Here is a 13,781-nt window from a genome sequence, read left to right on the forward strand (position 1 = left end):
TTCACGGCAGTTCATACCCATTCATTCTTTGACTAGCCTGCCTTCAAGCATGGAAAACGATAGCTTTTCCTTGTTCCTGTAATGTGCCTTTCTGTAGGCACTCAAGGGTAATAATGCTACCTTTTTTCAGTCATCTTCAGTCTTATTTACACATACCAACATCAATAAAGCCTTCTTACGAGATCACACTCTATTACAATTTACCCTACTAGCTCTTTCCAGGACTTGTTCTGGTTTGAACTGCTTCTTCTTCACCTGTGGTAAGTATACACAATATTGTACAGTATCTTAAATGAGATCTCACCAGATCTTGTATAGGGACATTGCTACCTTAATACTACTAGAAACGTCTTTCTTACTGCTTGCAACATGTCCTAAGATTAAAAGATACCGTGTAGATATTTCGTATGGAATTAATGGGGAAAATGAGAGGAAAAGGCTCTCTGAAATGATTCTTTTCCCATTTTAAGCCTTGTGCATCAGAAGTGACTAGTTATCAGAAAAAAATGACAAGCCATTTGTTTTTGTAAAATCCTTTATAAATTAACTCTCTCTCCTCTTTGCTCGCATGTGTATCTCTTCAATCAGAATCCACCCCTCTAACAATGGGGCTGCCAGCAGCTGTTGCTAAGACATTCCTTAGAACATGAGTCTGGGCAGAGATCCAGGGAGCTGTCTCTATAAGTAGGCTGAGCCTTTTGTAACTCGCTGGCACTATGCAAAGCAGTGCTTTGCATTGGCAATGCTGGTGCATTATATCTTCTTATTTCAGCATTCCCATTCGTTTTATTGACTATGATTTTATTTTTTAACTCACGTGAGCCTACTCTTTTTTAAGTGTTCCCTCTTTCAGGACAGGGTAAATGCTGCTTAGAAACTTTCATCTGGAAAGATTTTCTCCAATGTTGCACACAAGACTTTGCCACTGACTGTTATCACTAACAGTTAAACAAAACATGGAAAAAAAATCTAAACACAAAATTCTCACAAAGAATATTACCATTTTGCACCGTGGGGAGATATTTTAGCCACATCATTCTGCTAATGATAATAACTTCTAAGAGCACATACAAGTTACCAGAAGGCAGTCACCCTTACATTATACACGGTGCCGTCTTGTGCTTTCTTGTATTGAGGAAACAGACCATCTGCATACCGAGAAGCCACAAGTTTCCCCAGGGTGGTCACATAACCTGCAGTAAAGGTTACAACAGATCACGTTGCTAATTATAAGGATTACTTGGAACGGGTATTTTCAGATTAATGAGCATACCATCCATATGTGAGGCACATGCATCTGTACTGAACTCTTGACATTAAGACACCTGAGAGAAATTCTAATATTTTTTTTTTACAATTTTTTTCTGGCTATGTCTGTGATGGGGCCATGATAGCACCAGCAGGCCTTTATTGCTCTGATTAACCTCACCTGGGGTTCCCACTTACAGGGTGCTTAGGCCTAGGCACCCAGTCTTTCCTTACTGTGTTTCAGATTTATCTGCCTCAAGTTCTACTGGTGACCACTCCCTGGATAGACCTCTCAGCCCTGTGTTATAGCCTTGTCTCCAGTTCTATGTCCTGAATGTGGCTCTAGAACATATATTGGGGTGTCACCTCTAGTCATGTGTCTGGCTTCATCCCCTGCTGCTCCTGGCTGCATTCCCTAGATGGACTTCACCCTATCTGGGATTGTCTGTGGACACTTGTTAGCAGCATTCTTCTCTGCCTGTGGTGCTTAGATACTGCAGGGATGCAACCTTGTCAGTGAGGGCACTGCCTGGGCTGTGATCCTGTTTGGCTCCTGTCTCATTTCTCCCCCGTGTAGCAGTCCTGTTCTTGCTGCTCCCTGACTGTTTAGTCAGAAGTATGGAAAGCCCTCACATTTGATTATTTATAGGCCAAAAAATCTACAGGAGGCTTTAATAAATGAAGGTTTAGGAAACTAAACTTTTGTATTCTCCATTTACCTCATGATGGGACTTGCAAATATTTGTCCATCGAACAAAATACATCTAGTACAGATAATGCTGCTCTCTTACACAACTAAATGGGTGCAGAAGTGAGTGCATCTGAGGAAAAGGTTGCACTCTGCTCTTTCAGTAGCTAGAAATCCACAGGATCTCTGCTGATAGAAAAACATTAGGGGTGGGAATATTGAACTTCACAAAGCAGATATTCTGTACAGCACACTGCTCTGCTAAGCGAGTACATTCTGCTCCTAAAATTGCACTGCAACAACGTCAACTTCACTTAACAGCTTCTTCTTCACCTACAGCATACAGGATTTCAGATCTGCAGTGTTGATCTTTGAATGACCCATGGACACAAGCCAGACTAAATCTTACATTATGCAACCTAGAACAATTGCAGTTTCTACTTCTCAGGCAGCAGGTTGTTCAAAGAAAAGAGTACTTTACCACGCTCTGCAAAGCACTGTTATGCCAGTGATTAATAATTATTAGCAAAGTCTTCCTCTCCAGTTGTTGAATAACTGCAAAGGGCCATTTTTGTATAGCCTTTGCACAAAAAGCAGCCTGAATTGTTATCAAATATAACTGCTTCTTTATAGCTGGATCCCTGGAAATAATATACTATTCCCAAGCAGGATGGGTAGCATTGATGATTGACTAGTCAATCACAGATTATGGCATGGCATACATTATATTTGCCCTCTAAAAATGGGGAGAGATCTTATGGTATATTACTTGCAGAAAAAAGACTAACAGCCTCAGTAGCATGATTTCTTCCCCAGCTATAACTAAACTGGAGAAGACTTGAACTGCAGCCTAGAGTAAAGCAACAGTATAGTCGATAAGGAAAGCCCTGCTCAGATCTTAAGACCTCCTCATAACAAAAGGAAATGGAGTTCCTCAGTTCTCTGACTTGGAAAGGACAGTAACTGTGGATACATTTTCCCTTTCTGACATTATCATAAAATGAAAAGACAACATTGAAATCTCTTCTCTACATCACAGTGCAAAATGAGCATGACCCCATACACTATTCAAAGTCAGGGATTATATTACTATTCTATTATTGGTTTGTCTTATACCTTTCCTGTGCTGGAATCCAATCTGTGACAAAATCTGGGATAGGGACAATTTGTTTCTTTTGAGACCATGAAGTTGAAGCCATTTAGAAGATGAAACAAGGAATTGTACATCTGTGTCCCATTGACTGACTGCCAGTCTCCTTCCCTTCTCATTTGATTTCTTCTTGTGGGTCACGCTGGAATCTTTGAGATCTTGTCTGTGCTTTGAATCAAAGCCATCTGTTATGAGGACAAATGAGGGAAATACCAATTTATATTTTAATGAAGCAATTCACTCAAATTGTCTCCTTTATTTAACTGTATTTTGTGCTACTCTGACAACATCACTCATCTCTTGTTTTTTGTTGTTATATTGAAAAATGTTCTTCATCTGGAAAGCTGCTCTCAGTCCTACATGTCTATTTGACGCTATGTCTTTTTATTAATCTATATGCATTTACCATCAATTCATTAAAGAAATTGTCCCTTGCATACTGTAAACCAAACTCTGAAATGTAAGTCAATTTTGCCAAATGGCAATTCTTCTAGGTCCCAGAACACCCCTCCAAAGTCTTGGCAGTCAGGACCCATAATAGACATTCACAGATTGTCAAGACAATTGCTACCTACACATTAGATGTATTATGCAACACATAAGGATTCCTTAACAATTACATGTTGAACTCCTACCATAAGCAACAGCAGTGCCAGTAGCAGATCCTGATTTATTGCAAGGTTGATGAAACTCCTTCTCCTCACATCATTTACCTCAAGTCTATAACAATGGTTCTGGCAGTATCTGCTCCAGGCTGTGATGGATCATGTGCACGCACAGGAAATCACGGACATGAAGGTCCAGTTCTATGTGCTACAGAACAATGACCGTATCTCAGCACTCATGTATGGTTGGCTGGGCTAGCTCCACTTGCCACAGGCAGCAGAGGCAGCCCAGAGCCTAGAGTGGTTGAGGCAGAAATGAAAGTGATCACAACGGTAATGCCTCTGTCTTCAGTACAGAGGTTCTAGGAGGACTTTCGTGTTTCTCAAAATACTCTGCATGAGCTAAGCTGTCTCTAGTTGATTAAATACTGTTGATGTATCTAAGTTTACTTTCTGTAGGCTTTTTCAATTTCTGTTTTCCCCAGCACCCACTTTATCTGGAGTATCATGGTCCTCCATTGCCCATATACTGTAAGCTGGCTGCACATCTACTACATGGATCAAAGTGGTTCAAAATATGAAGAAGGGTACTTTTGTCTTTCATGACTAAAAAATAACCCTCAGACTAGTTCGGAATATAATCAGAACTCTCTGTTATGATCAGTTATTAGAAGAACTGACCTGGTTACAAAGGTTCATTAGAAAGACTGTTCCCCAATTAATAATATATAAAGGAAACGAGACTATATCTTCAGAAATCATCTTTCAGTGACAGTAGGCTTCTATATGATGCACACTGGAACCAGCTTTTTTACAGTCATCAGTCATACAAGCAGAGCACTGGGCTGGCATGTCTGTATAGGCTGGCACCAGTGACAGATGTTTATTCTAGAGTGAGACAGGTGAAGTTTGCAGCTGTTTGAGCTTTGTATATAGTCAGGTAGTATTTAAAGTCATTTGAGTGGTCATTCCTAGTTTCCTCTTCCAAAAATGCAGAAACACTAGCACAGCACCCCACATACAGCACAGGTGACAGTGACAGAGATTCAGAATGGCTTGCACACAGCACACCACAATGCTGCACAGGAAACTGCAAGTTATCCAGGACAACATGGAATCTATGCAAAAACAGTCTGGAAATACTCACCATCACTCCAGGCAAGTCTCTTATATGGATTACTACTCATGGCAAGTCTTCTGATTGGCAGCTCCTCTTTGTTTTCTTCTTTAAAACCTGAGGAATTATTATGTTTTAAAAAACCTAAAATATCATAGATTGACATGAACTGGAGATCAGCACCACAGGTCCAGGCAGTAATAAACTGCAGAAGGCTGAGATCAAGATTTTCCTTGAGGAATACAAAATTATAAATGAAAAAGAACTGCTAATTTTGATTTCAAGAAAGGCTGAAGTCAGATTTGACAGGGAGCCCCACACTCACAAGTGGGAAAACGGGAAATTGGTACTATGGTTTCCCTTGCTTCCATCTATCCATTATCATAAAGAAAAGAGACAATGAAGAAGCTTCCACACGGATATGCTAGGAAATTAATGCGGTGGTTTGGCCTGCTGTCAGACAGATGTAGTATACTTATTGCTTTGCTTTACACCTTACTTTTGCTATAATTCAACTTATGACTAAACCTGGGACTACATGAGATGCAGTTTTGTGAAGAGATTCGTAACTTTGCCTGTAAGACTACAAGATGATGCACAAAGAAGAATTAGGCATGTACACTGACATGTATGTGTACGTATATAGGGCCCAACTGTGAATAAGACACAACATATGAATAGAAAAGAAAACACCAGATGAAGCAGGTAGCACATACCCTGAATCACGTTTTGCCCTTTACTTGATTCTTCTTTTGATAAATAGGTTGAATGAATGAGGAATATTTATGAATTACTAGCAGGTCAGGGACTAGCTATTTGCATTAAGCAGTTTTTTCTTACAAGAAAAGCAAAAGCAGAATAAAACCACAACCTAGAACTTTAGCCCACTCACTCTTTCTTCACTGCAGAACCGAACATACTATTTATTCCTCTTATATAGGTTTGAATACCTATATGGAAACATAAATCATTCCAGTCTTTGTCCTGCTCATGAAGAAAGACATGAGTAGTGTGAAAGGTAAGGAGGACTTAAAAAAACAGGGTTCTGTTCTGCACCAGATCCACAGTTCTGTTGTGCAGAAGATGCCTCTCATTAGCCTGGACTAGGTGTTAGTGCAGTCAAAAGGAGCCCCTGCCATGGAAGAGCCATGGCAGACAGTAGCCACAGTAAACAGCCATAGTGATCCACCAGACTTGTGTTGTTTCTCTGTCGGGCTGCATCACAGAACCACAGTGCTCTCAACCGTAAGACAACTAAGACACAGTTCAAGGAGCAGCCTCCATCAGAGAACAAATCTCAAGTGTTATCTCACTCTCCAGACGCCCAGGGATACTGCAACTGATTTTCCTTTGTGTTACCTTCCAGCACCACCACCAGCTGCTTGAACAGCACCTGGAATGCTGGCACTGTATGAAAAGCATTTGAAAGGAGATAAAGTGACTTCCAACAGAAACAGTGAGTTTACCTCAAGTTTTGGAAAGCAGAGTTCAGAGAGAGCTGGGATAACTGTCAGCCCAAATTCTGTATCAAAACAGGTTATTTTTGAAAGGTGAACAACAGTTCATCTGGGAACCTCTACCTTTCCACTCTGGCCACCACAAACAGTCAGCTAAAACCTTCACCCAACAGTGCTCTGAGTTTTTAACAGCCAGGGTAGTGTTTGCCTAGGCCATATGACCAGGCTGTCCTCACATGTGAAAGTCCACGTGCATTACATCCCAACAGGCTGCCTCACAACACCTCAACCTCCAGACCTCGGACAAAAAAAAGCATGTGGAGGGATGAAGTGGGCAGCTGCCTGTTGCAGAAACGGGGCCGAGGGTGTCACAGCAAATCACAGCGGTGCTTGAGGAAGAGAAGGAGCACGGGGCACGGCCGCATGGCCAGCGGGGCCAGCTGGGGTGAGTCACGGCTACGTCATTTGCCAGCGCTGGCAAGCGGTAGCAGCGGTGCAACCTCACAGTCGACAGCTGAGATAATCGACCGTGTCTCCAGATACACTGCATGGGAACGGGCGGGGCAGGGAAGCTGTGGCCCCTGGGGTAAAGGACTAGGGGTCAGCGCCACACCCCCAAGCCTGCCCGCCAGTGCCGAGACTGGACAGAACCCGTGGCGCTGGGGACGCTACGGCTCCCTTTGCCCCTTAGCGACCCGGCTGCCAAGCTACCCCTGCCCCGCGGCGCTGGCTACCGGCACCTCTGTCCACCCACCCGCGCTCACCTGCCTCCGGCCGCAGCGCCCTCCCCGCCCGCCCGTCCCGGCACGGCGTCGCCGCCGCTGCCGTCGTCCCGCTGTTGACCTGGAGACCGGCGAGTTGCTACGGCACGGCCTTAGCCGCCGGGCCCGCGCCCCAGCCGAAAAGGCTGGCAAGAGGAAAAGCATGAGAGCAGAGCTGCCCACGGGCGGGACGCGGGGATGGGCGAGGGCTGTACGCGGGGCCACAGTGCAGGAGCGCTGCCGTGTGCGGCTTACTGCGTGGAGGTAAACGCGGAATAAACGCACTCTCAACAGACGCCACCGAAATGCCACGCATCCATTTATTTAGAACCCAAAAATACACCAGCCAACCTGGAGAGTCACATAAATCTCTACATAGTGAATTTCAGTCTTCTGGTCTTGTTAAGTCTTAATTTAGACTCAGCCATTGACAGTATCTATACCAGGAGCAGCCACGTGTCCTTTGTTTAAGGCAGAGGAGCAATACGTGCTGCTGGGGAATTGGCATGCTTGCAGGCAGCCAAACTAAACGTTTTTTTTTCTAGCGTATTAAAATATACAAAAATATGTGCCTCATAACCTGAACTTGATATTAAAATGCTCCCTTTCATGTCTGACAGCCAATACACTGTTTGTATTTGCAGTACTTGGGTTGTAAGTGTTAAGCAGAGTTCCCAGCTAAGAAACAGTGCTGAGCTCAGCACTTTTCTGTTTTGCTTTGGTTTATTCTGCAGTCATTAAGTAATAAAAGATCAGTTGCTTTACAGGATCGACAGGCCAGTCTTATCTGCATGTTGATACTCAGATGGAAATACACACCTGCAGGCACCAGGCTGTTCTGCGGCACACCAAAGCATTGGCTTCAGCTCTTTGAGATGGCTTGGGTAAACAGTGATTGGAAAGAAATATTCCATATAAGGCATCCAGTTGGGATGGGAATGTGGCATTCCAGAGCTCTATCTCCTCATACAATTGGTATCAAGGGTTTAAAAACGAGCCTAGGCATAGCAACTCATTCAGAATTGCACAACTCTTCCCCTCAGGTATAGAAAAGGCATTTCTCAGGCATGAAACGGTTTCCCGTCACACAATTAAAGATAGTAGGTACTGAATGTTCTCTGGATCCTTTAGGACACTGCAGCTGCCATAGCACAGGTTTCTTCAGAGACCTGTACTTTGGGAGTGTATGTGGGGTTAATTTTTTTCTTGAAAGTGCAGGTGCAATAGATTCATAAGTATATGTTCCAAAACCACATTAGCCAATCTCTTGATTTGTTTCGCTGCTTCCAGGAACACAATTTATTTATCAAACATTCAATGCCTCTCTTGGGTAGGGTTTTTTTTTCACTACACAGAATAACTCATTTTATTCTTATGCCTAAATGTAGTAATTACAAGTTGTTGGGGTTTTTACTGTGATTATACGTGCTCTAGCTTTCTATGCTTGAAGTCTGCAAGCAACCTTCACTCCAAGCTTGGCCACACTAAACAGAAAGTGTTGCAAGAAAACATTGTTTATAATACTTTGAATTGCAAGGTTTGTACAACCACCTGATGGCCCTGGGGCAAAGGGTGGGAAATGCAAAGCTTCCTTTAGCTCCTGCAGGCTTCATCATCAACTGATCTTAGGTACCTAAGTTCTTAGGAAATTAAAATGCTCTCTGCAAGTCACATAAACAGTGTTCCTTGTTTGCGTGGAAGCCTGCCTTGACCACTGCCCACTCTGCAACTTGTGTAAAGTGAGAAATGTATTCTCTGAATTCTGCCTGCTGAATGAGGCAAGGCTGAATGATAAAGGAGGACAGGGTTCTAAGTAGCTGGGAAGTAAGAATCCACTCCATGTACGGGGGTGATAAAAATTGAGGCATTCCATCATCTGACCTTTAGTCTGAATGACAAAGCGATATTGATGGGAGGAAAGCATGTTATTAAGTCATTCATTAGAGAATGTAATGTAATGCAGGCTCAAGATTGCGTTAGCAAGCATGACTTTGTACTGGTACTGAATCTGGAATATTTCATCTGTCAATAAGTACATTTGATCAGTTTTTCTCACGTCTAAAAATCAGCAGTGTTAGCGTTTCCTCTATTGCTGCTAACAACAATAAAACTGTTAGGTTTTTCTTTTTCAACCATTTAAAAATAAAATAGATTTTTTTTTTCTCATGTGTTCCATTAAAAAAAACAAACCCAATCTTGTAGGATATTGTGATTGTTGGTTTATTTTCTACAGATAATTAAAACCTCATTTAATGTGAATTTGCAATGTTTCTTTATCCATGCAAAGCTTTGTACATGGTGCATCTAATCTAACTGCTACTGTGCTAAGAAACAGATAGTCCCTTATGATGATACATGGGAACAGCAAGGATGCTTATGGCACTGATGCTTATGGCTGTAACACTAAAAGACTGGAGCTACACCAGGAAGTTTAATGCTGTCATACATCCTGCTTCATGGTGTCATGCTTCCTGTTAATGCCTTCTTAAAGAGAGATGAGAATCAATTGCAAGAGGTAAGGAAAAAAACCACTACAACTAACAAGAAAAAAAACACACCAAAAACAAAGGCAAGCTGGATTGAAGCCAAGTTAGTACTGTTCTTACTGATTGCCTGCAGAATAAATGCATACATCTAAAAAACAGCTTATCAGCACAGAGTATAAAATGCATGAAAAGAAATTAATAGAAATTAAATATATTAAATACTCCTTTCACAGGTATGTTGTTTTCACACTTCAAGAGCCTCCATAAAAAAATGTCTTCATAGTATGTTTGCAAAAGTCAGAGGTAAGAGAGCTAGCCATAGAAGAGCTGATCCTGGTATCAGCAGTGGTGTATGGTAAGACTGGGATTTTGCCTATTCCTGTCTGAAAGGTGGGCAAATGAGGCAGGACTGAACAGAAGATCTGGATTTAGAGCAAACAATTGCATCCATATAGCATTGCACTGTACATTTGCTTAAATATTTAAAATTTCTAGATATTCCTTAAATGTCTCTTGTTTTTCTAATACATATCTTTAAGTTTTGCATGTCAGAACTGTGCAGCCTACAGCTGACTTACAGCCCCTCGGTACATCAATCTGTCTAAACTGAGAAACAAATAAGCACACTTCTCAGCGAGGACATTACAGGGAGGTGTCATGAAATTAAAAAAAATAGGCATTGTGTAGTGTGAGAGTGGAGGGTGAAGGGAGGCATGGGAAAGGGCAAATGAGGATGAACTGAAACGGTAGGGGGAAAAGCTAGAGACAGGAGGAGAGCTAAGGGCTGTGTGACCAGTGTGATGGCAGGGAAAAGCAAGAATTTAATTTGTAGAAGTGGAATCCACTGTTAAGACATGTGCACATGCAACAGGAAAATAAGGAAGGGCTGCACCAGCATGGTAGAAGTGATGTGTATGAGGGCTTCTTATCCCTTGCCCCACAATCTGCGTAACAAATTTGGTGTGCTGAATAAACTGTGTGTCCCATATCATAGGAGCACTGCACTGGAGAAGGAAGGTATGAGAGTAGGAGGCTAATGTCAGTGGTGCACATAGATCTAGTGATGCTGTAGTAGTTGTAGGACTAAATTGTTAGTCACAGAATAATAATAAAATGATGGGCATCTCTTGTGAATGTCTAGTGCCGATGTTTAAAAGTCTAGTTTCAGACCTTGAGGAAAGAGTCATGTTTCCCACAGAAGCCAGCAACTGGTTATTTTCAACAGCCCACCCATGTTTTTGAGTTGGGCATGTCTTCTCTACATAGTCACAGAATTACAGGAAACATCTGGTTGAAAGACACCTCAACCCTCGACCAAGCACTGAAGGGTCAACACTAAACCATGTCCTTAACAGCCTGGCCCACACGCTGCTTAAACACCTCCAGGGATGGTGACCCCACCATTGCCCTGGGCAGACCATTCCAATGTTTGATAACCCTCTCTGTGAAAAAATATTTCCTAACAGCCAGCCTGAACCTCCCCTGGCACAGCTTGAAACCCTTTCCTGTCTCTTGACACCAAAGAGAAGAGTCTGGTCCCCTCATTGCTCCAGCCTCCCTTCAGGTAATTGTAGAGTGATGAGATCTCTCTTTACCTTTCCCTTCTCCAGAGTGAACAACCTCAGCTACCTCAGACACTACTCACAGGCCATGTGCTCCACGCCCTTCACCAGCCTTGTTGCCCTTCTCTGGACATGAACCTCAGAACCTCAATGCCCCTCTTGTAGTGAGGAGCCCAGAACTGAGCACAGTGCTTGAGATGTGGCCTCGACAGTGGACAGTGCTGAGTACAGTGCTGACCACCTCCCTGTTCCTGCTGGCCACAGTGTTTCTAACACAAGCCAGTATGCTGCTGGCTTTCTTGGCCACCTGAGCACACTGCTGAGCCATGTTTAGTCCCCTGTCAACCAGTGCCCCCAGGTCCCTCTCCAAGTCACAGGTTTCCAACCACATATCGAAAAGTCTGTAGCTTACCATGGGGTTGTTGTGTCCCAGGTGGAGGACCTGGCGTTTGGCCTTACTGAACTTCATATAATTAACCTTGACCCATCCGTCTAGCATCTCCAGATCCCATTGTAAAGCTTTCCTACCCTCTAGCAGATTGGCACAGTCACCCAGCTCAGTGTCATCTGCAAATGTACTGAGGGTGCACTCAGTCCCCTCATCCAGATCATCCTCTCTTGTTCCCTGAATCGGCCATGTGCAGTCTTGCAAGAAGTATGGTAGCTGACGAAGCACATACTATTCTGGGGCTTTGTTTGCTGTTGTTGTTGTGGGTTTTTTCCCTCTCTTTTCCTTAATTTTCTTTGGATCTGCCTAAAAGTATTTCTAAACTGATAAACAAAACCTTCTCCATCCCTGTCGGTTTGTGTCTTCCAGTTACCACAAGTAATGTGACCAGGTGTTAACGGAGAGGAGCTTGTCTCTGAAGAAGCAATGCAACTTGGAACAGTGTGTAACAGATTGATCAGAATTTGATTAAAAAACATACAGTGGTTCTGCATGATGACCTTTGTGTTTTAAGACAGGTGCTGTACATTAAATTTTGCCACTCTCTGGCTTCCACACGGTTCCTGTCTTCTGGAACAGAGGATGAAAGATACAAAAGGCTGCTGATTCCTCACTGCCCTGGGGCAATATTGTCTTACCTGTATCACATAAATCTCTTTCCAGGTAACCTGCTTGCACAAGCACAAAAGCATGCTAGCAGGCTGTGAAGGATTATGCACAAGTAATAATCTGTATTAATTTTGATATCCAGGCAATGATTGTTAATAACTGTGAAAACTGTTTATTAACATTGAAACTCACCAGAAACTTATTCACAGGTTCAAAAAACAACGCACAGGTTGGAAATTTACACAGGCAGGGCACAGGCAAAACTACATCACTTGTTTCTTAAAGTGGCAAACACAAATATTATACTGGAAGAGGCTTTTAAGTATTTACTCACAAAATTATAAATCAGGCAGTACCCAAAGCAGGTGGAAGTCTGTCTGATTGGCCTCTGAGACTTGATTTCTCCCAGGCTTCTGGAAAGGAGGCAGACAATCCCTGACCTTGTCCCCAGCTCCTCTGGATGATCTGTGTATCTCCAGGACTTGTAGTCTTAGCAGGAAGACTTTCAGTGGCAGGTAGGTGTACACAGTCTCAGCAGTGTCACACTGGGGGTGATGCAGGGCGACTGCAGGCAGGCATTTGGAGCCTGTTCCTGGTAAACTCTCCAGGCAAATTCAGGATGCAAAATGGGGGTTGGCCTCTTCTCCCGGGCAACCAGCAATAGAACAAGGGGACACAGTCTCAAGTTGTGCCGGGGTAGGTCTAGGCTGGATGTTAGGAGGAAGTTCTTCACAGAGAGAGTGATTGGCATTGGAATAGGCTGCCCAGGGAGGTGGTGGAGGCACCGTCCCTGGAGGTGTGCAAGAAAAGACTGGATCGGGCACTTAGTGCCATGGTCTAGTTGATTGGATAGGGCTGGGTGATAGGTTGGACTGGATGATCTTGGAGGTCTCTTAGTCAGTGTGGTGGTGTTAGATTATAGACTGGACTTGATGATCTCGGAGGTCTATTCCAGCCTCAGTAATTCCATGGTTCTGTGATTACTTGAATGCTTTAAAATATAACAAATATTCTGCAGAAATTGTTAAAAGGTAGTAAATGACTTAGCAAGCTGCATACACTAGGATAAACCCAAGCTAAAAGTTCATTCTTCCAAGGCAAGATAGAGAATGAACAGTCTCCTTCAGTAAGGGAAGTTTTGGCTTATCGCAGGCACTAGGGAGCAACAGTAATAGGCCAGGCAGTGGCTTCTGGAAACCAGCAGATTCAGTGTTGGTTTGGTAATAAATGACAATTGTGCAAATGAAGCAAGTGTCATCAAAAATACCAAAATCCTTCTGGTAGTATCTGGTGTGAAAGGGTGAAGAGAGGTCGTGTGTGCCAAAGTCATCAAGCTACACCAGAGTCCCTGAGATTCCAGCTAGGTTGGAAGCAATTTTTTGATAGCATCTAGAGGCTGAATCCAACTCAAAGGACATTCACTTATAATGAAAATAGCCTTTATAAAATCCAGGTTGTTTTAAGTGTTTCTATCTGTATAGTACCACAATAATCTAGCTGTGCCACAACCCTACCATTCACACTGAAATCAAAACATCAGTGCCTGCACAAGGAATTCTGTTACTGCATTTTATTGTCTTAAATGCTTGCCAGTGTGTTACACACATTTCTATCGTATTATCTGCCTTCCATAGGCATTCACAAGAAATC

The 13,781-nt window shown here is 43.0% G+C and overlaps 1 protein-coding gene across 1 annotated transcript in view; it reads right to left on the reverse strand.

Annotated features, from left to right (window-relative positions):
* The window catches only part of VWA3B (von Willebrand factor A domain containing 3B), a 65,471-nt gene extending 58,427 nt beyond the window's left edge, over positions 1–7,044 (reverse strand). Inside the window, exons 1-4 of the mRNA XM_064143532.1 lie at positions 7,030–7,044; positions 4,839–4,925; positions 3,053–3,271; positions 1,099–1,193 (exon numbers count right to left, since the gene is read on the reverse strand). Coding sequence (XP_063999602.1) covers positions 1,099–1,193; positions 3,053–3,271; positions 4,839–4,878 — 354 coding nt within the window. The 5' untranslated portion in view covers positions 4,879–4,925; positions 7,030–7,044. The remainder of the gene's footprint in view (positions 1–1,098; positions 1,194–3,052; positions 3,272–4,838; positions 4,926–7,029) is intronic.
* Between the last annotated feature and the right edge of the window lie 6,737 nt (positions 7,045–13,781).

This window comes from Pogoniulus pusillus, chromosome 5 (assembly GCF_015220805.1).
Source record: "Pogoniulus pusillus isolate bPogPus1 chromosome 5, bPogPus1.pri, whole genome shotgun sequence".
Lineage (NCBI taxonomy): Eukaryota > Metazoa > Chordata > Aves > Piciformes > Lybiidae > Pogoniulus > Pogoniulus pusillus.